Source organism: Lagenorhynchus albirostris, chromosome 17, assembly GCF_949774975.1.
Source record: "Lagenorhynchus albirostris chromosome 17, mLagAlb1.1, whole genome shotgun sequence".
In the NCBI taxonomy this organism is placed as follows: Eukaryota; Metazoa; Chordata; class Mammalia; order Artiodactyla; family Delphinidae; genus Lagenorhynchus; species Lagenorhynchus albirostris.
In genome coordinates this window covers 17668675-17694916 of record NC_083111.1, presented here as the reverse complement: position 1 = coordinate 17694916, position 26242 = coordinate 17668675, and the positions used below count along the sequence as shown (strand labels likewise).

The 26242-nt window shown below is 38.9% G+C and overlaps 1 protein-coding gene across 3 annotated transcripts in view; it reads left to right on the top strand.

The window, feature by feature from the left end:
* Positions 1–7672: 7672 nt before the first annotated feature.
* The window catches only part of UBE2W (ubiquitin conjugating enzyme E2 W), a 111865-nt gene continuing 93295 nt past the window's right edge, over positions 7673–26242 (top strand). For all 3 annotated transcript variants that reach the window (XM_060128476.1, XM_060128477.1, XM_060128475.1), the window contains exon 1: positions 7673–7718. In XM_060128476.1, the coding sequence (XP_059984459.1) occupies positions 7704–7718 (15 nt within the window). In that variant the 5' untranslated portion in view covers positions 7673–7703. The remainder of the gene's footprint in view (positions 7719–26242) is intronic.

Below are 26242 nucleotides of genomic sequence, written 5' to 3'. Positions count from 1 at the left end.
CACTGTAGGGGGCACGGGTTTGATCCCTAGTGGTGGAACTAAGATACTGCATGCCATGAGGCGCAGCCAAAAAAAAAATTATCTATATATTTCTCTATATGTCTATAGCTCTCTCATTATATAGAATACATATATGTGTGCGTGTGAAATTTGCAATTTTCTGAAAGTTGCAGAAATCCTGACACTTCACCCATAAATACTTGAACATATTTCTCCTACGGACTAGGTTATTCCCCAACATAACACAATACAGTGAGGACAAGTTAATTCAACTGATTCGATAACAGTAAAATTTCCCAAACTGTTCTAATAAATTTTAAATCTAGCATTTATTGAAGATTATTTATTGCCTTTAATTGTTTTGTCTTTTTATTTTTCTTTAATTCCAGAGCCATCCTCCACTTTTTTATTTTTTTGGTCACACTGACATTTTTGAAGAGCCCAGGCCAATTGTGTTCTAGAATGTCTCACAGTCTGGATTTGACTGATTGTTCCTTCATGATTAGATTCAGGTTAAAATTTTAGTCAAAGAATACTAAATGCATAATGCTATATTATCGCCAAATCCCACCAGGAGGCACATAATTTTAGTTTGTCTCATCATTGGTTTCATCACTTGGTTCAGACACTGTCTGCCAGATTCCTCTATTAATAAAGATAAGCTTTCCCCTTTAAAATTGACAAGGAATCTGAGGGTTGATACTTTGTGATTATCCTGTTCGGCAACAACATTTCACCTAATAGAATTTGTGTCCATTGATGCTCTTTGCCTGAATCAGTTACTACATTGGTGGTTGTAAAACAGTGATCTTCTAATTCTATCATTGATTCTCTCTCTGTGTTTTTGGCTGCATGGGGTCTTCATTGTGCGTATTATGATTTAAGAAGCTAATGGGAATCTTTCTCCACATCAAACCAAAGGTATGTGACCCACATAGCCTTCCCTCTTTAAATGCCTAACATTTTCAAATATCCTCCTCTACTGACTCCTTTTAGCTTATGATAATGCTCAAAGCACTTTCTGAAAACAAACAAGAAACAAAACTTCTCCCTACTCTTGACCTTGCATTTGTCACTAGTGCAGTCTTATCTCCCTTTTTCTCATCTCCTCCAAGCCTTTGATGTCTCTTTTTTTAAAAAATATAAATTTATTTATTTATTGTCTGCGTTGGGTCTTCATTGCTGCACACTGGCTTTCCCTAGCTGCGGTGAGCAGGGGCTACTCTTTGTTGCGGTGCACGGGCCTCTCATTGCAGTGGCTTCTCTTTGTTGCGGAGTGCGGGCTCTAGGCACGTGGGCTTCAGTAGTTGTGGCACGAGCGCTCAGTAGTTGCAACTCGCAGGCTTAGGTGCTCCACGGCATGTGGGATCTTCCTGGACCAGGGATCGAACCCGTGTCCCCTGCGTTGGCAGGCAGATTCTTAACTACTGCACCACCAGGGAAGTCCAAGCCTTTGATGCCTCTTTATCTTCACTTACCAGTTCGCTCCACAGTTCACTACAACAAAAAGTAATCTGATGAAGAGCATTGACGTACTCCACATTGCCAATTCAGTTTTTGTTTGTGTGTGTTTGTTTTACAAATCTTGAATGAATTTACATTATTGATTACTTACTCCCTCCTCAAGACCCTTTTGACTTCTAGGCCACATTTCTCTTAAATGTTGGTGTACCTTTAGCCACTGACCTCAGCATTATGTTTTTTTTCCTCCCCTAAACTCTCTCTTGGAGTGATCTCTTTATTTTCATGGTTTCAAATGTAATCATTTTACTGAATGAGCTGGACTCCATGTGGTGCTGTCTCCCATTGTCCTTTAAAACCTGCTCCGTGGGTTTTCCTTGCCTTGGATGAAATCTCAGGAAGATTCCAGAATATCTGCAGTCCCTCTGTCAGAAGAACAGTTTCTTTAAAAAAAAGAACAGTTTCTTATCCGTCATGAAAAATTTCAGGCCACGGGCTCCCCTGGTGGCGCAGTGGTTGAGAGTCCGCCTGCTGATGCAGGGGACGCGGGTTCGTGCCCCGGTCCGGGAAGATCCCACATGCCGCGGAGCGGCCGGGCCCGTGAGCCATGGCCGCTGAGCCTGCGCGTCCGGAGCCTGTGCTCTGCAACGGGAGAGGCCACAACAGTGAGAAGCCCGCGTACCGAAAAAAAACAAAAAAATTTCAGGCCATCTAGTATTACATCATAATCCAAAACTTCACTTAAATGAAAGCTCCCCCCTATCCTCTCCCAGCTTAAGCCTGTGGTGTAGAATGTCTGCTGAATATATTCCAGGTGAGATGTAGTAGTGGACATCTGTACTTTTTGTCTCTCTTGCATCTCTTATCTCCCCTCACTCTAGTGTAAGAAGCTTCTTTCTTATGGGAGGTCTCATTTCATGTGATTTGAGTGGGGCTGGCTCCACTCCCACCCATGCTACAGCCCAGGCCTGATCAATCAGATCACTGATTGGTTGAGAGATGAAGCTGATTAGAGCTAAGCCAATTGGACCCCCCTCCCAGATCTTTGCTGTTAGAATAATCCACTGGGGTTACTGAGCTGGTAGGTTGGATATGAGTCTGGAGACTAGAGCCATCTTGAACACCACAGAGACTGACAGAAAAAGGGCCCTCCACAGCAGCTGAGCCTCTGTTCCCAGGATTTCCTAGTGAATTCATTTGAGATAGATTTTACAAGTTTCATTTTTAAAAGGCATGACAGATGACCTATGGGAAACTTTAAATCCTCAAATATGTCCAAAATGGAATCATTTTTTCTTTCCCTTCTATTTTCATTTCTTCTGTCTGTACCAACTCCTTTAATTTCAAATCAAAAACCTTGCATTCAACTCCTTCCTTGTCCCCTATATGCAACAAATCTCAGTCCTGTCTGTTCCCCTTCCTAAATATCTCAAGAGCCCTTTTTCTACGTTCCCTAGTCCAAGCCCTCATCCTCCATCTGTCAGGCCCTTGCAATAGCCTCCTTTTCTGATTTTTCTTTTCTGATCTGACCTGATCAAATCTGTTCAGAACAGTCATTTCAAAATATAAATCTGGCCTCACCACCTCCCATCTGAAAATAACTCTAATTTGCCAAATTATTTCTTTCTTCTTCTTCTTTTTTTTTTTTTTAATATTTACTTATTTGGTTGCGTGGGGTCTTAGTTGTGGCAGGCAGGCTCCTTAGTTGAGGCATGTGGGCTCCTTAGTTGTGGCATGCGAACTCTTAGTTGCTGCATGCATGTGGGATCTAGTTCCCTGACCAGGGATTGAACCCGGGCCCCCTGCATCAGGAGCGTGGAGTCCTATCCACTGCGCCACCAGGGAAGTCCCACCAGATGGTTTCTAAGATAAAGTCCAACCTTGCCAGCCAACAAAGCCTTCCATGGCCAGATCTTGGCTGCCTCTTGTCTCTCACCTCCTTCCATCAATGATTTAAGATATTTCTTAAAAATTTGATTTAAGAACAGGTTTCCATTTTTTTAAATGTACACCTGTAACTTATATAATACTGTACATCAACTATATCTCAATAAAAAAAATTGTGATGACAGTACAAAAATTCCCTATATTCCTCATTTAATTTCTCATATTAACATATTAGTATGGTTCATTTGTTACAATCAATGAACAAATATTGATACACTATTAATAATTAAAACCTATACTTAAGTCTGATTTTCTGCATTTTAACCTAATCTCCTTTTTCTATTCCTAAATCCCATTATATTTAGCATCCTGTCTTCTTAGGTTCCTACTTAGGCTGTGACAGTTTCTCTCAAACTGTCCTTAATTTCAATGACATCGACAGATTTTAGGAGTACTGGGACATTGACAGATTTGAGGAGTACTGATCAGGTCTTTTGTAGAATATCCTTATTTAAGATTTGCCTGATGTTTTTTCTCATGATTAGACAGGGGTTATGTGATTTCGGGGGTTGGGGGGAGACCACAGAGGTAAAGTGTCATTTGCATCACATCTTATCAAGGGTACATACACTCAACATGACTTATCATTGCCGAGGTTGACCTTGATCACATGACTGAAGTAGTGTTCGTCAGGTTTCTCCACTGCAAAGTTCCTTTTTTTTTTTTTTTGCGGTACGCGGGGCTCTCACTGTTGTGGCCTCTCCCGTTGCGGAGCACAGGCTCCGGACGCGCAGGCTCAGCGGCCATGGCTCACGGGCCCAGCTGCTCCGCGGCATGTGGGATCTTCCCGGACCGGGGCATGAACCTGCGTCCCCTGCATCGGCAGGCAGACTCTCAACCACTGCGCCACCAGGGAAGCCCTAAACATAGTATTTTAAACACATCATTTCAAATTTTGATTCCCTCTGATAGGTGCGTGGAATTTGACATCTGGAAAGAAAACTTGGAGATTTTACAGTCTGATTTACTCATTTTATTGATAAGGAAATAAACCCAGAGACATTAAGAGCCTTGACCAAGCTTGCTAATGACAGAGCTGGGATAAGAATACAAGCCTTGGATTCCTGGCCTGTTGCCTCTTCCAATCCAATAACCAAGCTGCTGGTTGCTAAACTGCCTCTGTTTCTCTGATGAGATCAGCCAGTGGGAGACTAAGAATAAACCACTCTGGGGAGACACAGACTCAAGTAAGGACTCGTCAGCTCTGCCTCTTCATCCTCCAACAAGCATATTCTCATAGGACTGCTCCTAACTCACCGGTCTACTGAATCACTAGAACTCAAGCATTCATAAATCACATGACATTATCAATACTGCAGGATTTGCCCATTGATCCCTTTGTGGGTCCTTTAAGAAATTAGACTATTTGGTTTCCCATATTTCTTCTTTTCTGCCAGAAAGTCCAGCTGCTTTTAGTCCCCTGTGTCACAGGCTCTGCTTTTTCCTTGGCAGGGAAGACCTCAGGTACATACACAGCTTGGGTACGTCCTGGTTTTTCTCTTCCAGGGAGATGGAGGTGGGGGTAGTTTGTGAGGTGAAGGAGAATCACTTCCTTGAACCTGATGGTCATTTCTAATTGCTATGGAAATTAAAAAATGAACATCATTATCAAATCTAACAAAGACAGCTATTATTCCTTAATATTATCTGATACCTATTTTCTGCTTAAATTTCAACAGTTGTCTCCAAGATATCTTTATTTTTTAAGAGAGAACTTTCATTGTTTTTATTTTTTGGCTATGTTGGGTCTTTGCTGCTGCTCACGGGGCTTTCTCTAGTTGTGGCGAACGGGGGCTACTCTTCGTTGCGTTGCGTGGGGTTCTTATTGCGGTAGCTTCTCTTGTTGCAGAGCATAGGCTCTAGGCTTGGGGGCTTCAGTAGTTGTGGCGTGCGGGCTCAGTAGTTGTGGCTCATGGGCTCTAGGGTGCAGGCTCCGTAGTTGTGGCGCACAGGCTTAGTTGCTCCACTGCATGTGGGATCTTCCTGGACCAGGGCTCGAACCTGTGTCCCCTGCACTGGCAGGCGGATTCTTAACCACTGCGCCACCAGGGAAGTCCTCGTATAGAGTTTATGAGAACTCCACTTCCTCTCCTACTTTTGGAATTGTCAGGCATTTTGTCTTTTGCCTATCTGATAGGAAGCTCCACTCTGTAAAGAAATGAGATGTGTAAAAAACAAACAAAACAAAACAAAAACTGAAGAAATGAGATGTGAGCCTAGTCCTCAAACACTGTATAATCAATTGTTAGATATAAACATTTCATGCTTCCTGGAGATAATTATATGCTCCCACCCCATCTGAAAGTGACTGTTTTAGCTCCTGAGTACATGAGGATCTTTTATATATCAATGAAAGAATGAAGAGGGTAGTGAGGTAATTATGTACTATTTACTATTTCCTGGAAAGATATGACTGGTACTGACTTTTCCCTCCTATGAAGATCCTCTTTAACACATATAAAATCCAAGGGACCAGATGTTGATTTTACTGTGAGGGGTATTAGGATTCCTGTAACCCTTTCTTCCTTATTAGTATTTGTCATGGCAGGTTGTTGATTCTGATGATGTCATAATGCTTTGTTTGTGGGGTCATCTAAAGACACATACCTTAGGAAGAATTGGCTTTTAAACAAAGTAAACCTTAGATGGTAAAACGATCAATTTTCTGAGATCATAGGGATAAAGATCTCCAGAAGAAAATATATCTGGAAAAGCTTTCCTCTTTCATGATATGAGTTTTACTCAGTTGAAATGTAGGCAACACAACTGGGCTGACACCTGATATGTTTCTGGATCATCCTTGGTTGCCGGAAGCCTGCAAACATTCCTCAAGGACACAGTCATTTTGCACAACAAAGGGAAAACCAGCCCATTTCTGGCAATCGGGTGGAAGTCTAAGAGGAAGAAAAGTATACCAATATAAATTCCTCTCTAGCGATGAAGAATAGGGTGTTTAGTATTATACCATAGAATAAGTAGGGTATTTTAAGGATCTTTTTTCCTTTTTTGAACACATTTTACCTTAGAGAATTTCACAGAGAACATAATGATCTAAAGAGTGGGAAGGATGATATCTTACATTGCTCTTATATTTAAATCTTACATAAATTTCTTAAAAGAACTCCAAGTTAATAAAATGACAGATTTTTAAGCTTTCATTCTGGTAAACTAAAAGCCTTCTACTCATGTATCAGCCACCTACATTTAAAAAAAAAAAACAAAAAAAAACAGAACAGGAAGTGCAAGCATTTGGCTTCCATTTTCCTTTTATAAACCAATAACATCTTCAGTTCTATGTGGCTTCTGATAAATGTTGGCAGAACTGGTGCACTCCCAGAATAAATTCTGTGTACTCAGCTCTCCCTACTCATATACATCCCTAGGTGAAACGACCACAAAACTGCCCACTACAAAACAGGCTGAAGAGAAATCTGGATGTGACAGAAGGTATGTGTATATTATAGCGTAACACTGATACATTAAAAACAATTTCATGTCTAGGGTCAAATCTCTAACCAAGTGTCAGTGCCGTAACACTATAACTATTATTGATACACGTGAAGTTTCAAACTGAGGGGCTAGGGTAACGGGGCAGAAATTGCACAAACAAAAGAAAAACTTCCAAATGTTCTCTTCCCCTTCAGGCAAGTTTCAGTTCCACAAATCTACCCTTGCCTTTAAAATATCAAAGGGCTGTTCTGCCCTCAATTCTCATCCTGTTGTGCAAGGAAATCTGTGTCTCTCTTCCCCAAATTAGGAATATGAGAAGACTTCCAGGTCCGTAAAGACCAGAAAGCAGCCCTGTGGCAAGTTTTATCTTGCCCCAAAGCTGTGAAAGTGGGCATGGTAATGTGGAAAAAGCATCCGAATGGAAAAAATCTGTAAACCATACACCTGTGGTTGGAAAAACAAAACAAAACAGAAAAAAAACCCCAAAACCCACGGATCTGGACATCAGGATCTCGAGGTATATACAGAAAAAAGAGAACAATCGTGGCTCGGGTCAAAACCCGAGTAGCGTTTCCTAAGCGATCGGGGTAGCGAGTGGGGATCTTAGTGGAGGCTGGGGAGCTGGATGTGACCGAACGTACCGACACCGCCATTCACCGCGGCCGGGTCCGCGCCTCCCCCTCCGGACGCCTACTGCGCCAGCCAATCCCGTCGCGCACTCCCCTTCCCATTGGAGGCCCCGCCCCCCGCGCCCGGGATGCTGGGCCCCCGCGGCGTGACGCAAGCACGGCAGCTCCGCCCCCTGCGTCTCTGGCCTCGCCGGTCTTGGGGGGGATGGTTCTATCATGGCGTCAATGCAGGTAAGAGGAGTTTGCAGCATCTGGGCGGGCTCCGGAGCCACAGGGAGGATCCGAGCGTTTCGTCCGGGGGGGTGTCTGGGACTCTGGGCACCTGGGCCGGCTCCGGAGCGGCCCCGGTAGCCGGTCCTTCCCCAGCGTCCGGGCGTTGGGAGGGGTGAGAGGCGGCGAGAAGAAGGGGGTTTCTCGGTCGGTCGAAGCGGACACCAGCCGGCCGGGAAGTTGGGGGATAAAGAAGGCTAAGGGGAGGAAAGGGCGAAGTTTGATGTTCGCTCAGGGGCAGTGGTCTCGGAATCATCTCCAGCTCACCCGGACGGCTCCCGCTGGCCTGACCCCCGCCCCAGGGATGTCTTTTCCTCCGCGGTCCCCGGCTGGGCGGAAACAGCTGCTGTCGCCGTTGTCGCCGGGGCAGGGGCGGCCCTGAGAGGGGCTGAGTGTGGGGAGCTGAAAAGGCGTTCCCAGAGAAGGCGGCTGGCTGCAGAGGCGTTTCGCGGCCTCTGTTCAGGCCTCCCACGCCCGGCCTCCCTGGCCTGCTCGGCCCCTTGACTCCCCTTTTGACTCTTAGTCCTTTGCCCCAGGGGTACCTTCCACTTTCAGCCTCCGCACTCTCAACGAACATACGTCCAGCAGCCCATTTTCTCACTCTCCCCGAAGCTGCAGTTAGCCCATCAAAGTCATTTGCCGCCTAATATGCAGTCTCCCCGAGAGACAAGTCACCAGCTCCCCATACCTCCCGGGATAGATAGCTCGCCCTCAAATCTTTTTATTTCCTACGGTGCCCCACCCTTGCGGTCGCGGTTAGGCTACAGCCTTTTACCCCTCTTCGCCAGATCTTTAGTGGAACCTTAGTTTGGTAGGAGATGTTTTATTAACCCGTGTTGTATTTACCTGCCTTGGCAATGCGTGGTTTTCTGGTTTTCCAACTTAATAGGCTCCTTTTTACCAAATCCAAGGAGTTTGATTTTTTTCAGGCAAAGATGGCATCCACAGTTGCAGTTTTGTAGAGATTAACTCTGCATTATCTATAGCTTGCATTTAATTTACAGATGAAGACTAGCTCTGTCAAAACATAGGAAGGGAAGGCAGAACTCCCGTTTGGAGTGTCATCTGAGCGCTTTTTAGAGTTTTAACAACATCTTAAAGAGACCACGTTTTTCTTGGAAGGATTTTATGCTTTTGTTTCTAGAAGAATAAGCACGTTTCCCTGTCCCTTTTTTCCTCTTTTTAGGAGAGAAAAGTGCTTTTCTTTCATCTCTTCTCTTTTCTGAATCTTCTTCCTCTTCTGTGCACGTATTTGCTTCGCATTTACTTCTGTGCTTTTGTGTTGTCTGTCCCCTTTCAGCCTCTCCATTCAAGACTCTTTTTACTTTTGCTTCTCCCTCTGGACTTTCCTGCAGAATAGAAAAAGAAAACTGTATATAACATTCCTAGTTGAAGAGATGTCATGAAGTAATCCAGAGAAAAAACAAGAACAATTTCAGGAAACATTATACTTTACCCTAATCTCCCCAGAGACGTTAGAGAAGTTTCATCATTTGGGCCAAAAAAGGAACTGTAGAACACTAGTTGAACAGTAGATCGGCTATATGACCAATTTAAGATTATTTGTATTGAAAGATTAAAATCCACTATACTTGTGATTATATTTGGCAGGAGGATTATAGGGATAACTAATTTGCTGATTAGATTTAGACTTTTAGTGTCTGGAGAAGACAGATTTCAGTTTTTAAGAGAAAAAAACTTGAGTCGGTACAGAACAATGTTGACAGTCTTGAATTTTACATGGCGACTTAAGCAATGGAAACAATACTAGGCAGTGCAATACTGCGTTTTTCTGCATCCCAAGTACTACCTCTGACTGTCTTTTCATCCTTTATTCCTTTGTGTCTTCTGATTAGAGGAATGGAAAACTGATGTTTCCTATTTTAATTAAAACTAAATTCTTCCTTTTATTTGTATTTAAAAAATACCTGATACAGATTTTCTGGTAGTATCTTTTTTATTAAAAATTTTTTTAATCGAAGCATAGTTGATATACAATAGTTTATGTTTCAGATGTACAATGTAATGATTCACAATTTTTAAAGATTATACTCCATTTATAGTTATTAGGAAATATTGGCTATATTCCCTGTGCTGTACAATATATCCTTGTAGCTTATTTTATACATAGTAGTTTGTACGTGTTAACCCTGTCTCCCTATCTTGCTCCTCTCCCTTTCCCTCTCCAGTGTTAACCACTAGTTCTTTATATCTGTGAGTCTGTTTCTTTTTTGTTATATTCACTAGATTTACTTTTTAGATTCCACATGTAAGTGATACTGTACGGTATTTCTTTCTCTGACTGATTTTATTTCACTGAGCATAATACTCTCCAAGTCCATCTATGTTGTTGCAAATGGCAAAGTGTCATTCTTTTTTACAGCTGAGTAATATTTCATTGTTTGTGTGTGTGTGCATGTGCGCACGCCAACATCTTATTTATATGTTCATCTGTTGATGGATACTTAGATTGCTTCCATATCTTAACAATTGTAAATAGTGCTGCTATGAACATTGGAGTGCATGTATCTTTTACATTAGTGTTTTCGTTTTCTTCTGATATATACCCAGGAGTGGAATTGCTGGATCAAATAGTAGTTCTAATTTCTGTTTTCTGAGGACCCTCAATGCTATTTTTCATAGTGGCTGCACCAGTGTACATTCCTACCAACATTGTACAAGGGTTCCCTTTTCTTCACATCCTTTTCTGGTAGTATCTTGAAAAATATTTTAATATAGATAAACTGAGCTTTTTGAAACACAACACTTTCTGTGTGGTTATTCTGTGTCTTAGAACAAAATTTTTTCCTGACCATCTTAATGGCAAAATTTAACTCCTCAAAACAAATAAATTATACATAAAACTACAGCTAAATTATGAAATTTGTTCATTCACTCATCAGTTATTTTTTTGAGGGCCTACTATGTGTCTGGTATTCATCTAGGTGCTGGGGATACAGCAGTGAACAAAAGCAGGCAAGATTTCTGCCCTTGTGAATGTAATAGTCTGGTTAGGGGTAATGGATAAGAACAAAATATTTAAGTTAATCGCTATTATATTAGAAGGTGATAGTGCTATGGAGAAAAATTGTGGAAGGAGGTTAGGAAATATTTTTTGGATTTTAGTTTGAGTGCTTAGGAAAAAATAAGCTATACATGAATGCTGCTCTAACCATGTCCTTACCTAAAAAAGTTTTCAGTAGATTTCTTTATCTTAACCGGCACCAGGATATTATTGCTGATGAGGAGGTTACTTAAGCTGTAAGAGGAACTGTATTTTAAAAACATGCATATTATACAAACGTAACATAAGACTTGATTACTTACATTGATAAAAATAAATAAATGAATAAAACAAATTAGCCTTTAGGATCATCAGGATATCAAGTAAAGGTAGACTTTGAATTTCTTCTTTGGAGAGTATGTTGTTGTTTTATCTTTTTAAAAAAAAATTTATTGAAGTATAGTTTATTTACAGTGTGTTAATTTCAGGTGTACAGCACAATGATTCAGTTATACATTTATATATATCCTTTTTTAGATTCTTTTCGGAGAGTATGTATTTTAAAGTTGATGTTGTAACTACTGCAGTATACTCTATCAGTGCCTCTCAGCCTTTTTTTAGGCTGTGGCACACACAGAAAATACGTTTTGAATTGCACACCAGGGTGGGTGAGATTGTTGGAGGCTAGAAGCACCTGGCCAGGCAGTTCAGAGTGAAACACTGGGGATGAGGATCAGTATTCTGGTACACCTGTAATGCTGGGGAAGCTCTGCTCTGTAGTTTTGCTAGAGTTGTTCTTCAATATATAGTTCAAGATTGTGGTTTTCAGATTTATATGAGCCCTTTGAGATGTTCTTTCCCATTTTTTTCTTTTTCTTTTTTCTTCCTAGAACAAAGTCACAAATCACCAAGTAAGATATGATTAGATTATGTTTTAAGAAACCATTCTTTGAGAATGGTGGGTTCATGGTGATACTTAAAATTGGCAGGAGTTAGAGTAAAGAAATAGATTTACGTTTAATTTTGATGATTCTAGAATTCTTAAAATATTATGTGGAAAGTTGTCGATAACAAATTTTTAGATTTAGCATTTTCGGGACTTAGATAATTTGGTACAAACTTTCTATCCCCAAACTACAAAAGCATTATTAAAGTGAATTTTTATGTGATTCAAAACATTTCTTAAAAGTGTAGCAACATTAGGGTATTCTGTTTTCAGCTAAACTATAAAACAGTATTTTTTGTGTTATGTTTCTTTTTCATTTTGTACATAATCTTTTTTTTCCCTATTGGCTCATTTCATAAAATAATTAATATTGCCTCCTGGATATTTCTGATTTTAGAATTTAGCTGTTTGATTCAGCCTTTATGTTAGAAGTTTTTAAGTATACCTGGTATACTTTTCTAATTTAACCATCTAGATTTACTGATGTAATGAACTACTTTTACCTTATGTCTTAAGATCTTAGAAAGTCAGTGTATAGTAGTTGATATTTGTCAATTCCAGAAATAGTGATATAATTGAAAGAAATGGTCAGTTGAATTACTCTTGCAGATTTTCTGCGTTATCTTCCTCTCTCTTACTTAATTGGGTCTCAGACTATTGACTGTTGACTTGACTAGATGGAAGGAGATTGAGATTTAGTAACAGGAGATGGATTATGAATGTGTGTTTTTTCTTAGATGAGTTAGAAATAATAAATTATTTTGGATTATTCACAACTCTGCATTGCTGTTTACTCAAATAATTGGTGTAGTGATTGAGAGAGGTAGAGTGTGGCCTCTTGCTGACATTATTGTTGTCATGTTACCTTGACAATTAGATTTCATATGACTGTTGACATCATTATGAAGGGTTACAGCATAATTAAAAGTTAGAAAACTGACTGTCATCATGGATCCTGAGGCTTACTGAGCACTGGAGACTTGGGGTGTGTAGCTAGAATTACAGTATCTGAGAAGGTTGGCTAGGTACTCTGGCTAGGAATGGGGCTGACAGAGAGCTGTTGGAGCAAGTGCTGAAGGAAAAGGGGAACAGCATAGAGTAGAATTGACGGTGTTCTGTGTGAATGAGAAACATAAGTAGATAGTAGACTACATTGTGAACAAAAGCATAAAGTTGGGGTCATCATCTTAATTCTCAAAGCAGTCATTGTGGTATTTTTCTTTTTGCTATTAATCAATTACTGCTTTACAAGATGCCTTCTATTTTTGTCCTAAAGTGTTGGTTTGGGTCTTTCATTTAACTTTTTAGGTCTCTTCCACTCCTCTGGGCCATAAATTCTATTAGAATAGGAAAAAAAAATCCGTTCTCACTGTTCCTTAAATGTGCACATAGTGACTACAGTAAATGCTTGTCAGTTACTTGACATAGCAAATTCTGCATTAATTTAGTTCTATTTTAGAGAAATCCAAAAAATTTCACAATTTGTTTGGAAACACAAACGATCCCGAATAGCCAAAGCAATCTTGAGAAAGAAAACGGAGCTGGAGGAATCAGGCTCCCTGACTTCAGACTATACTACAAAGCTACAGTAATCTAGACAGTATGGTACTGGCACAGAAATAGAAATATAGATCAGTGGAACAGGATAGAAAGCCCAGAGATAACCCATGCACATACGGTCACCTTATCTTTGATAAAGGAGGCAAGAATATACAATGGAGAAAAGACAGCTTCTTCAGTAAGTGGTGCTGGGAAAACTGGACAGCTACATGTAAAAGAATGAAATTAGAACACTCCCTAACACTGTATACAAAAATAAACTTAAAATGGATTAAAGACCTAAATGTAAGGCCAGACACTATAAAACTCTTAGAGGAAAACATAGAACACTCTAAGACATAAATCACAGCAGGATCCTTTCTGACCCACCTCTTAGAGAAATCTAGTAAGCAATTTTCTTATAGTAAGGTTGAATACCTATAAAGGAATAACAAAATTCATATTTATAATTACATGTGTATTCCCCCCAAAGTTTGATTATTTTCTTGATACATGTGTTTGCCATAACTTTGTTTTTGAAAGTATTTTCATTTTCTTCCTCTCTGGATTCTTATTCCAACCTTGTAAAATGGGAAGTCAGATAATCCCATTTCATTCTATTAGAGAGAAAGAGTGACTTTTGATAAGTAATCACTTACTTGGGAAGTGACTTACCCAAAATTTCATAGCAACTGAGTAGTGAAGCTGAATTGGAAACCAAGCTCTAAAATCTACTGATGCTGTTAAGTTGGAGGTAATGAACATTAACAAGTTTGGTATTGTTGAGAAATCATTTGGATAATTATTTAAATCTTCAGTCAAGAATTTAGCATTTACTAAAAAATATTTTATAGCTTCTATAGTTAAGAAAATGAGAGGAAAATATTCCTTATACTTTAAAATATAAAGTCACTTTATCAAAATTTTTACAAAGATTCTTTATGCATATACTTGTGCACTGAGTAAAATTATAAGGGCAAATCTTTACTGTTCAAAGATAATCTTTATTAAGGAGAATTTTTAAAGGGGTGATCTGGCATTTTTCTGAAAATATACTTCTGCATAGTATTTATCTAAATTGAGCATTTGTTAGATGAATTTTATTGCATCTTTATATTATTGTCTGCTTCATTATTTTACCTACATAATACATTATCATGTTTGTCAGGTGTTTTAAGAATGTTTTTGTTTGATAGCCTTTATTTGGGAATGCAGTTTTTGGAGTACCAACAAATGGTGCATACCTTTGAGTTACTTTATTCTGAGAAAAACTGTAGTTTCATTCAGTTGCTTTTGTAAAACTTCATTAGAAAAACGTGCTCAGGATCTGGAATCAAAAGACCTGGATTCAGGTTCTGTTTCACTACATAACAGTTGTGTTACACAAAAATCAGTGTAGTGAAGTGGTTAAGACAAAAGTAGATTAACAGAGAGGTAAACATTTGTAAAACTCCTTTCTTGGTTTCCCTTCCCAAACTTGTTCTTTCTATAGTATTCCCCATGTGGTACATGGCAACTTCGTTCTTCCAGTTGTTCAGTCAGAAACCTTGGTTTCATCCCACTCCGTAGTCAAACCATCAGCAAATTCTATCCAGCTCTACCTTCAGAATAAATCCAGAATCCAACTCTCCGCTCTTCTGCATCATTACCTGATGTAAATCATCATCATCATCTGTCATCTGCATTATATCAACAGCTTCCTAACTGGTTTCTCTGCTTCTGCCCTTGTTCCCTTACAGTCTTTTCTCAACTCATCAGATTCTTTCAAAACAAAAGTCAAATGTCACTTCACTCACATCCTTACTGTGGCTTCCCTATTGTACTCAGAATATAATCCAAAATCCCTGTTAATGACCATTGCCCCACCCTCCTCACTTCTCTACAGCCTTATGGGCCTCCTTGCTATCTTTGCCCCTGTTATTTCCTCTGCTTGGAGTGCTCTTCTCCACATATCTGATGGCTCACTTCCTTTTTTTTAATCTCAGATCTTTGTTCAAATGTAGTTTTCTCAGAGAAGCCTTCCTTGATCACCCAGTACAAAACAGTCCTTCCACTGTGGCACTTGCAGTGCCCCTTTCCCTGCTAAATTTCATCTTCATATCCCTAACATATTGTTAATTAATATACTATTTCTCCTGGACATACCCCAGTGCCTGGCATGTAGTAGGGCCTCAGTAAGTGTCAATGGAATAAGCACAGCTTTTGGATTCAGATAAACTTGGTTTGAATTCTAGCTTTGCCATTTAATATCTGTGTAACCTTTTTTTTAACCCATCCTATGGGGTAAAATTACAAATTACTTCATGTTATAGACCTTTGGAATTGTTTGTGAGTTATATCTTGTAATTCTATAGGCCTCTTATTTTAAACTACCTCTATCAAGTACTCACTTTAAAAAAATTTTGATTCCTGGTCCTGTGTTGGCTACCAATGGAAAAAAACAAATTTCCTTTATATGAAGCCTCTCCTTGTATTTACACACCACAGGAAGGAGAGAGGAAGTATGATTTCTAATTAGCATGTATTCTTTGCCAATCTTCTTCAGAATTTGAGAGTTAGCCAAGTAAAATTTTGAGCCTCTTACATCAGTTTTACATGGCATGTTCAGTTTTTTTATTTTTTTTTGGCCGCGCCACATGGCATGCTGGATCTTAGTTCCCTGACCAGGGGTGGAACCCATGCCCCCTGCAGTGGAAGAGCAGAGTCCCAACCGCTGGACCGCCAGGGAAGTCCCAATTTTTTTCTTTTTTTAATTGAAATATAACTCACATATCATAAAACAACCTTTTTTTAAAAGTATAAAATTCAGTGGTTTTCAAAATACATTCACAGCCATTGTCACTAAAAGAATATACTCACAAAGTCACCCCCAAAAGAAACCCCATACCCATTAGCAGTCAGTCTGTTCCCAGTGTATCATGTTATCCTGTCCCCCACGTCCCCACCTCCACCCTTGGAAATCCCTAATTTGTTTTCTATCTTTATAGATGTGTCTATTTGGGGCATTTCATATAAATGGAATCATACAATATGTGGTCTTTGGGACTGGCTTCTTTCACTCAGCATAATGTTTTTGAGGTTCGTCTATATTGTAGCTTGTATCAGTACTTCATTCATTTTTAGGCTGAGTAATAGTCCATTTTATGGTTATACATACCACAGTTTGTTTATCCGTCAGTTAATTGACATTTGGTTTGTTTCCTGTTCCCATCTGTTAATTGACTGTTTGTATTATTTCTGCTTTTCTTTTTTTTTGAATAATGCTGCTATGGGTATTTATGAACATGTTTTTGTATGGACATGTTTTACTTGTCTTAGGTATATACCTAGGAGTGGAATTGCTGAGTCATTTGGTAACTCTTATGTTTAATTTTTTAAGAAACTGCCAGATGTTTCCATGGCAGCTACACTATTTTACATTCCCACGAGCAGTATGCAGAGGTCCCAGTTTCTACATATTCTGGCTAATATTTGTTGTCCATTTTAAAAATTATAGCCATCTTAGTGGGCGTGAAGTGGTATCTCATTGTGGTTTTGATTTGCATTTCCCTAATGACTAATGTTGGACATCTTTTCTTGTGCTTATTGGTACATTTCTTGGAGAAATGTCTATTTAAATCCTTTGCCATTTAAAAAGATAAGTTATCCTTTTATTGTTGAGTTGTAAGAGTTCTTTATATATTCTGAATTTATCAGACATGAGATTTGCAGATATTCTCCTATGTGAGCTGTGTTTGCACATTCTTCATGGTATCCTTTAAAGCACAAGTATTTTTAATTATGATGGAGTCCAGTTTATTCTTTGGTCATTTGTACTTTTGTTTTCATATCTAAGAAATCATTACTTAATTCAAAGTCATGAAGACATACTTTATTATACCTCTCTTCTTCTGAGAGTGTTATAGTTTTAGCTCTTACATTTATGTCTGATTCATTTTGAGTTAACTTTTGTATATGGTCTGAGGCATATTTAGCTTTTATAGCATTAATATGGCAGGTTGTTTTCTTTTTGAAGTTGTATAGGTCCAAGATGAGAGTCCATCAGGTTTGATAATATCCTGCTGGATTCAACTTATTTCTCTTGGTGAGTGGAGCTTTTAGCTCTTTTTCAGATAAGAATTTATATTGCAGCCCTACTACTAAAAAATGTGATTATAATCCTGATAAACTATTACTGAGAATATGTATGTATTCATATATCGGCTTTTATTATAATTGAAATAGACTCACGAACTTTGGTTTATAGACTTGCAAAAAGCATTGAGCCATTGGGCATTTTAGAGGTCATCTAGTCCAACCATCGTACCTTTAAATCATTGCTGCGTTTTGTGATTAGAGCTAGTTGATAAAATGATTACTTTTGTACTGCATGAAAGGAAGCTATATTGAGCAAATTGATATATAGTTTTTTTAGTATATAGATTTGATATGAGAAAAATTGTTATATTTCCTTAAATAGGAAAACCAATTTAAGGATTTTAGTGGAGAAAATTATGTAGCCGGGCATATTGGTGCCATCTTTGCTCTTTATGTTGCTGGAAACCTCAAATTCCTATCTTTATAACAGTTAGTTTGAGCTACTTGATTTGATATTTCTACAGTCTGTCCACATTATTCATGAATTCTGTATTTGTGAATCCACCTACTTGTAAAATTTATTTGTAACCCTAAAATCGATCTCATGGTGGTTTTGTGGTGATTTGTACACATGTGCAGAGTGGGAAGATTTGAGTTGCTGACGTGCATGTTGCAGCTCAGGTAAAACAGGGCAACTTTGCAGCTGTCATACAGTAAACAAGTGTCCTTTCTTGGATCTGTTTAGTGCCACTTCCTTTCACATGTTGCTTTTAGTGATTTCACTGTTTAAAGTGGCCCCCAAGCATAGTACTGGAGTACTATTCGGTGTTCCTAGTTGCAAGAAGACTGATGTGTCTTGTGTAGAAAATATGTGTGTTAGATAACCTTCATTCAGGCATGTACTGTTGCCCTTGGGTTCAGTGTTACTGAATAAACAATATATATTAAGAACTCCAAACAGGAACGCACACAAATTAAGGTTGAATGTATGAATGTGAGTGGAGGATCACAGAAACCTAACCCTGTATTTCCCCTAGGAACAGTGTTTCACTGTTTGCTAATTAAGTATTTGCTGTGACTTTACAGAATGTAACTACTGTGAATAATGAGAATTGACTGTATTTTGATTTAAATTTCAGTCCACCTTTGATTTGAAATGTACTGAAGCCAGGTTAAAACTGGCAAAATGTAATGTTACTACATTCAGGTTCCTTGTTTGCCTTTTTCCATTTTCTACTGTAGATAAGTACCGTCCCCCAGTTTTTTTCTTGAGTTACCCACACAATCCAAGTTAGTGGTTTTCAATGTTGGCATTATATTGAAGACACCTGGTGAGCTTTAAAAACAACAGCTATCCCCCGAGATTGATTAATTGGTCTGGCAGCATCTTGGGTATTGGAATTTTTCTCAGCTCCTTGCTAAGTCTGATCTGCAACCAAAGTTGAGAACTCAGCTACAATGGGAGAATTTAGCTGTGCAAATTATGTAAATTGGATAAGATATAATAAATCTCCAGATTTAGGTTTCAGGAGATGGTAGACATTTCAAAGTTGATACTTCTGGAGAGATCTTTTTAAAAACCAAATTTGAGACTATTAAAATGTTTATGTTTCTGGCTGTTTACATGATCACAGTTCTATCAGAGAACATCCATTTTCTGTACATATCAGAGCAAATGTTGACTGCCTTTTCAATTTTTGTGAAATCTCTTGTTTGGTGGCCATTTTATACAAAGAACGTATCTGCCCTGAGAGTTCTTTGTGGAGGAGGATTAGTAAACAAAGTACATTAATATGCTGCTGCTGGGTGGTCTTCTAGGCTTAGTTATGAGCTTAGTGATTCTTCTGTGCCAGTTGTCTACCTAGACAAACTTACAGATTTTATATCAGAAATCTTTGGAGTTGAATATGAATAATTTCAGTCTTAAGAGTTTTTTTGTTTTCGTTTGGTTTGGTTGTTTTTGATTGTTTTAAATAATCTTAGGAGGCCTGTATTAAAATGTGAATAGCCCTTGGAATGTTAGTCTTGCTTTTAGTCTTTTGGCCGTTATTGTTGTTACCCCATGCAGCTCCCATTTTAGGCCTATGCTGAGAGCTTTTTGTCAGTCTGTTAAAATCACTGAGAATCAGGCTGTTTATGATTCTGGGTCCTGGGTCTATCTTTCCTGTCTTTAGGCTGAACTGGACATTGCTGCAAATTTGTAGATTCTGTCAGTAGCCTTTTCCTGTTATGAATACTTAATCTTTTTACTCACTTTTTAATAGTGAGCTTCCACTTTGAATTCTGGGTATTTTCACAGTTCTCAGTCTTGTCTTTTCATTGTTTCTGAGATTTTTTTTTAAACTTATCTAGCTAACTTACCTAGTTAGTCCTTCTACTCTTTGTCTTCTTGTTTATTTATTTTTTAAAACTTGGCTGTGTTGGGTCTTCGTTGCTGCGCGCAGGCTTTCTCTAGTTGCCGCAAGCGGGGTCTACTCTTCGTTGGGGTGTGCGGGCTTCTCATGGTGGTGGCTTCTCTTGTTGCGGAGCATGAGCTCCAGGTGCTCGGGCTTTAGTGGTTGTGGCATGAAGTCTCAGTAGGTGTGGCATGCAGGCTCTAGAGCGCAGGCCCAGTAGTTGTGGTGCACGGGCTTAGTTGCTCCACGGCATGTGGGATCTTCCCGGTCCAGGGGTCGAACCCGTGTCCCCTGCATTGGCAGGCGGACTCCCAACCACTGTGCCACCAGGGAAGTCCCTGTACTTTTTGAATTCAGATTTTACTCGAAATCCCCATTAGTTCTTTAAGTCTTTATATCTGGCATCATGAATCCACCAAACTTAGCCTCAGTCTCACAGCTGTATACACTTTTTCTTACCTTGTGTGCCCTCACAGCACCTTTTACCTCTTTCATAGGATTTTTCACTTCTGCCTGTACTTACTATAAAGGTACTTTATTAGATTTTTAAGTCACTAAGGGCAGTGTGCTACTAGTAGTAAGCACTCAGGTGTTTTCTGAGTAAATAAATAGAACAGCAACTCAAGTAAATACTTTTTTCAAAATAGGTCAGAAGTGATATCAAAACATTGCTTTTTTTGCCCTATCTCTGATTCCTTTGATGTCTGTCTTTTGCTTCAGCTTCTGCCCTGGCCCGATTAAAGAAACTAAAGAATTGAATCGAATAGGAAAAAGTATATAGTATTTTAAAATTAATGTTCATTTCCTGTTAATTATATACATCTCTTTCAACTAGATTAATATTTGGTTTGTAATTCTTTCACTTTGGACATAATGCTTCAATGGAAGTCTTCTTTTTTTTTTTTCCTTATGGTAGGTTTTTTCCTTAAGCTTCGAGTCTACAACGCTTATTTTGACAGCAAATAATTTTAGGTCTTGCTTCATTGAGACTAAAATTATGTGATTGCTCTCTCCCTAAGTCCAAATATGTTGTGTCTCAGGATACTTCTCATTCCTGAAATTGTATTCCTTTTCTAAATGTTTTATTCCTAGGGTGTGTCTGGGTGTGGATCTGTTTGTGCATGTGGGAGGAGGAGGTATGAGGTTTTATTGGGTGGAGGGGTTTTGGTATAGGGAGTTTGTGATTGATTCTTTCAGATGTAGCAGAGGACAGAACATCTGTTGATGGTCTGTGAAGTGTAGACTGGGCTTACTGATAAGCGTTATTACCCATAAACATAGTATTGACTTAAAGAAAGCCATAAAACATAAGAGTTATGAGTTTAAATTTTATTCAGGGTCTCACTGAGGACTATAGCCCAGGACATAGCCACTCAGTTAGCTCTGAGGAAACTGCTCGAAAGAGGCAGGGGAGAAGCCAATTTATATATGATTTTTGGCTAGGAAGTACATGCAGTCAAGCATACATCTTGGTAAAAGATTACTGTTAATCACCGAGAACAGATATCTCAAGTGAATGATTTTAGTGCTTTTCTGTGTATGGGGAAGATACAAGCATCTGGGATCATTGAAATTCTTCCTGAGATATGCATCTATATTTAAGGGCCTGTTTATCCAAAGCTCAGAGTTCCTTATCCTGTTTTTCACTCTGAGTTCCTCTCAGGTTGTACTGTTGGTGGGCAACTGCAGTGGGTTACTACTTAACTCTTGTAGAACTGAGTGGTGAGCAACAAGCACTCTTTGTTCTTTATCTGTGGTAGTGACAGTTTTTTCAAAGTGACAGAGCTTTACTTCAGATTTTTTCAATTTAAATTATAATGGAAGAAATTGGTCAATTTGGAATACTTCTACCAAAAAGCATAAAAAACAACCCTTACAAGGATATAGATGTCTGGCTTAATCCTTGCAAGCCTCTAGTTTTTATAAATTTGATGACAGTGATTGAAGTACCAGAGGAAACTAAGACAAGTTAATGGTGATGGCTTGGAAAGGATTATCTGTGATCCTGAATAGCAAAAGTGGTGTGAATAGGTGTTACTTCTTCCTTTTTTTCTCAGCACCTATTCTAAAATTGACTGTTGTATCTGATTGTGACTGAAACCAGATTTTTCTATTTAAGATACATTGAATTTTTTTTTTTTTCTGGCTTGTGGGATTGAACCCGGACCACCACAGTGAAAGCCCGGAATCCTAACCACTAGGCCACCAGGGAGCTCCCCCATTAATGTTTTTTATTATCTTATTTTAGATCCTCATAAACTGGCAAAAATTAAGACTAAACTTTTAAAAATTCAGCAGCCCTTGTTTTTGTAATTGAAAAAAACAATTGAAAGGTAAATTGATAATTTCTTAAACTGACAATGTAGGATGCCAAAATTGATTTTTTTTTTTTTTTTTTTTTGCGGTACACAGGCCTCTCACTGTTGTGGCCTCTTCCATTGCGGAGCACAGGCTCCGGACACGCAGGCTCAGCGGCCATGGCTCATGGGCCCAGCCGCTCCATGGCGTGTGGGATCCTCCCAGACCTGGGCACGAACCCGTGTCCCCTGCATTGGCAGGCGGACTCCCAACCACTGCGCCACCAGGGAAGCTCGTGATTTTATAAGTCAATCATTTATACTTTCATATTTCTTCATTCTTTATTAGAATGAAACTTGGTATAAATACATTTTATGTTCTCTTTATTGTTTTAATAAACTGAGTTTTATGTTGCTGTCTGAAAAAAACGAGTTGTTGGTTTTTAAAAAAAAAATTAAATCCTAATGGCCTTGTATTTCTAGAGATTTTACATATTAATGTTAAAGAAGTTGTTGACTTCTGAGTTTGCATAGAGTGAAAGAAACATACTAAAGGTATTCTTTCTGAGAATCTCAGAATCATACTGTTGCTATTTTTGACAATGTGTAATTTGTAAGCAAAAATTGTTTTAAAGAAGACTTAGAGATTTGAATTGATCTTTATTTAAAACAGTGGTGTTTATACTGTGTAGCTTTTTTTTAAAATAAACTTATTTATTTTAAATAAATTTATTTATTTATTTTTGGCTGCATTGGGTCTTCGTTGCTGTGTGCGAGCTTTCTCTAGTTGCGGTGAGTGGGGGCTACTCTTCGTTGCGGTGCGTGGGCTTCTCACTGCGGTGGCTACTCTTGTTGCGGAGCACAGGCTCTAAGCGTGTGGGCTTCAGTAGTTGTGGCTCGAGGGCTCTAGAGCGCAGGCTCAGTAGTTGTGGCGCATGGGCTTAGTTGCTCTGCGGCATGTGGGATCTTCCTGGACCAGGGCTCGAACCCATGTCCCCTGCATTGGCAGGCAGATTCTTAACCATTGCACCACCAGGGAAGCCCCTGTGTAGCTTTTTAATAACACATTGTTATTGTCTTTTATAAAACACAAATTGAAACTTCTGAAGAAAATCAGTTTTATTTTGGTCACTTACATACACATGAGATATTCTGCTGTCTACCTTAAACACCAGTTCTTAAGCGTATTGCTGTATTCCTTATGTTAAAAAATCTTCCCATCAGCATTAAATGTGATTCTTTTTTCTTACTTTCTAAAGTTAATGAGTCTAACTAGTATTATAAAAGTTTCCATCTACATTATCAAGAGAAAATGTTGGTGGAGGAAATCCCTAAAATCACAGCATAGCATAACCGAGCATACACATACTGAGGAAAAACAAATGGCTATATGCGTTGAATGTAACCAAAAAAGTTGCCGAAGTGGTCTTTTCATTAGATGGATATTTGGGTTTTGTGAGGTAACTAACCTGGAATGCTAAGGTTAGTAGTTCATTTTATAAATTATTTTATTTATTTATTTTTGGCTACGTTGGGTCTTCGTTACTGCACACGGGCTTTCTCTAGTTGTGGTGAGTGGGGGCTACTCTTCGTTGTGATGCGTAGGCTTCTCATTGCGGTGGTTTCTCTTATTGTGGAGCACGGGCTCTAGGCGCATGGGCTTCTGTAATTGTGGCATGTGGGCTCAGTAGTTGTGGCTCCTGGGCTCTAGAGTGCAGGCTCAGTAGTTGTAGCGCACGCACGGGCTTAGCTGCTCCACGGCATGTGGGATCTTCCCGGACCGGGGCACGAACCTGTGTCCCCTGCATCGGCAGGCGGACTCTCAACCACTGCGCCACCAGGGAAGCCCTGGAAAATATTTTATACTGACTAGCTTTTCCCCAATACTATTTTTAATTAAAACTGGAAATTTATTTGCCTTAGATAAGATACAAGGTAATGATAACATGAGTTATGAACATATTTGGTTTTATAGTGGTAATTTGTTCATTTGGTTAACAAAAAGTTTGTGCTAAAAACAGCTTTATAGTTTTTTGGAACATTTTTAAACCATTATAGTTATGTAGGGATATGAATATATATAAAAAACACTACTCACATTAGATGAGGTTATTATAATATCATACAAGATTTATGAGATAATATTGAGAAGTGCTTAGAACCATAATGAGAATATGTATATCACTTGTAAAATTACAGAAAAGTAATTATAGGTATATATGACTGAATTAGGCTGACAGTATGTGGAGGAAGCTTTAACTTGTGAAAATTAAGTAGAACCTGGGTTGTGGAATTTTTGAACTAAAAGAACTCTAGAGAGGGACTTCCCTGGTGGTGCAGTGGTTAAGAATCCGCCTGCCAATGCAGGGGACACGGGTTCAAGCCCTGGTCCGGGAAGGTCCCGCATGCCATGGAGAAACTAAGCCTGCGAGCCACAACTACTGAGCCTGCGTGCCACAACTACTGAGGCCTGCGTGCCTAGAGCCTGTGCTCTGCAACAAGAGAAGTCACTGCAATGAGAAGCCCGTGCACTGCAAGGAAGACAGTAGCCCCCGCTCGCCGCATCTAGAGAAAAGCCCGTGCGCAGCGACAAAGACCCAACGCAGCCAAAAATAAATAAATAAATTTATTTTAAAAAAAGAACTTTAGATAATTTAAGTTAATCTTTTTTTTTTTTAATGAAAAAATGGGCCCAGAAGTTAGGTAACTTGCGTAGGTTTATGATACTTAAGGTGTACCTGCAATTCAAGAAGTGGCCTCCCTAATTTAAAGTATTTGTAATTTGTACTTTTCAGATAAATCTGCCTGACAGAATAAAAATGTTCTCAAATTATAGTATCAATTTTATTTATCCAAGATGAGTGCCATTGCAAAACCAGGTTTTATGTTCACTGAAAAATGTTGAACGTGGAATAGTAAAATTTGCAGTACAAATGCAGTACATCTTTAAGAATACATATTTGTTAGAAGAGTATTCTAACAGTAACCAGATGTGTGTTCCTTTGAGACTAAATCTAGAGGAAGGATAAATCTATGTAACTAAGATCCATCTATTTTTACAGCTTAAGAAGAACCTTATAAAATCTTTTTAAGTCACAAAACTTTAAAGATAAAAGTTGTGGAAGCTGCCTTTTGGTATAGAGTGTTGAGCATCAGTACTTGTTCTAACAGTATGTCATGATCTAATTAGCAGTATTCCTGTTTCCACTTTTTTACCATTGTAAGCTGCATGTGTGCTGCTCCCTCTCCCCCCACACCCAGTTTTGTGTTATTCTTTAGGGTAAGTTTTCAAGAATGCTGTTACTAAGTCATAGAATTGGTATTTTCTGGCTCTCGAAATACTTGATAGTGAATTGAAAGTTGTGAAGGAGCACACCAAAAATGCCAGAAAACTTTGCTCTGGGGGTGCCTACAAAAAGAGGGCCTTGCGAGTAAAATGTGATTAGTATCGCAGAAATAGGAAGAGAGCCAAGTTTGGTACAATAGAATCAAAGGGGGAAAGGTCTTCACATGGAAGATTGTAAGTGATAAGTCTGTGAAATTAGACCTCCAGTAGGTTTAATGAGCAAGTGGCTTGAACTCTGAGAAGCTTGCAGGGATTGAAGTTTAAGTGAATGTATTAGAGGGGAAGTAGAGGCAATGGGTGTTGACCGAATTCATGGAGTTGGACAGTGAAAGGAAAGGAAGGAATGGACAGAGAAGATAAATGATGACTGTTTTAAAGCTAGGAGAGACCCAAATGATGACTGAGGGGAAGGGGTTATGGACTGGGAAAGAATGAAGTTATTAGAAACCAGATTATTAACCCTGAGAACAATATCCTGGATGAGTTGATAAGGCATGAGATCCAGAGAGGTGGGAGGGTTTCAAGAAGGGGAGAGAATTTTCTTTCTCTGGGAGTTAAGTGAAGGACCAGAGATTGACTTTAGGGGTGGTGTGATTTTTATTTATTTTTCTTTTAGTTATTGGCTAAAAATAGGGAAACAAGTTGGCAGTTTGCATATTTAGCATTTTTACTTAGAAGGAAGCTTTTCATTAATGAATTTTGGAGAATATTTGTGACACAGTTTATAGATTTGAGCTGAAAGAAAGCCAAAGTTTATTATTTAAAATATTACCCCAGGGAATTCCTTGGTAGTCCAATGGTTAGGACCCTTTGCTTTCACTGCCAAGGTCCCAGGTTTAAAAAAAAAAAAATTCCTCTAAACAAATGAAGTTGATACATA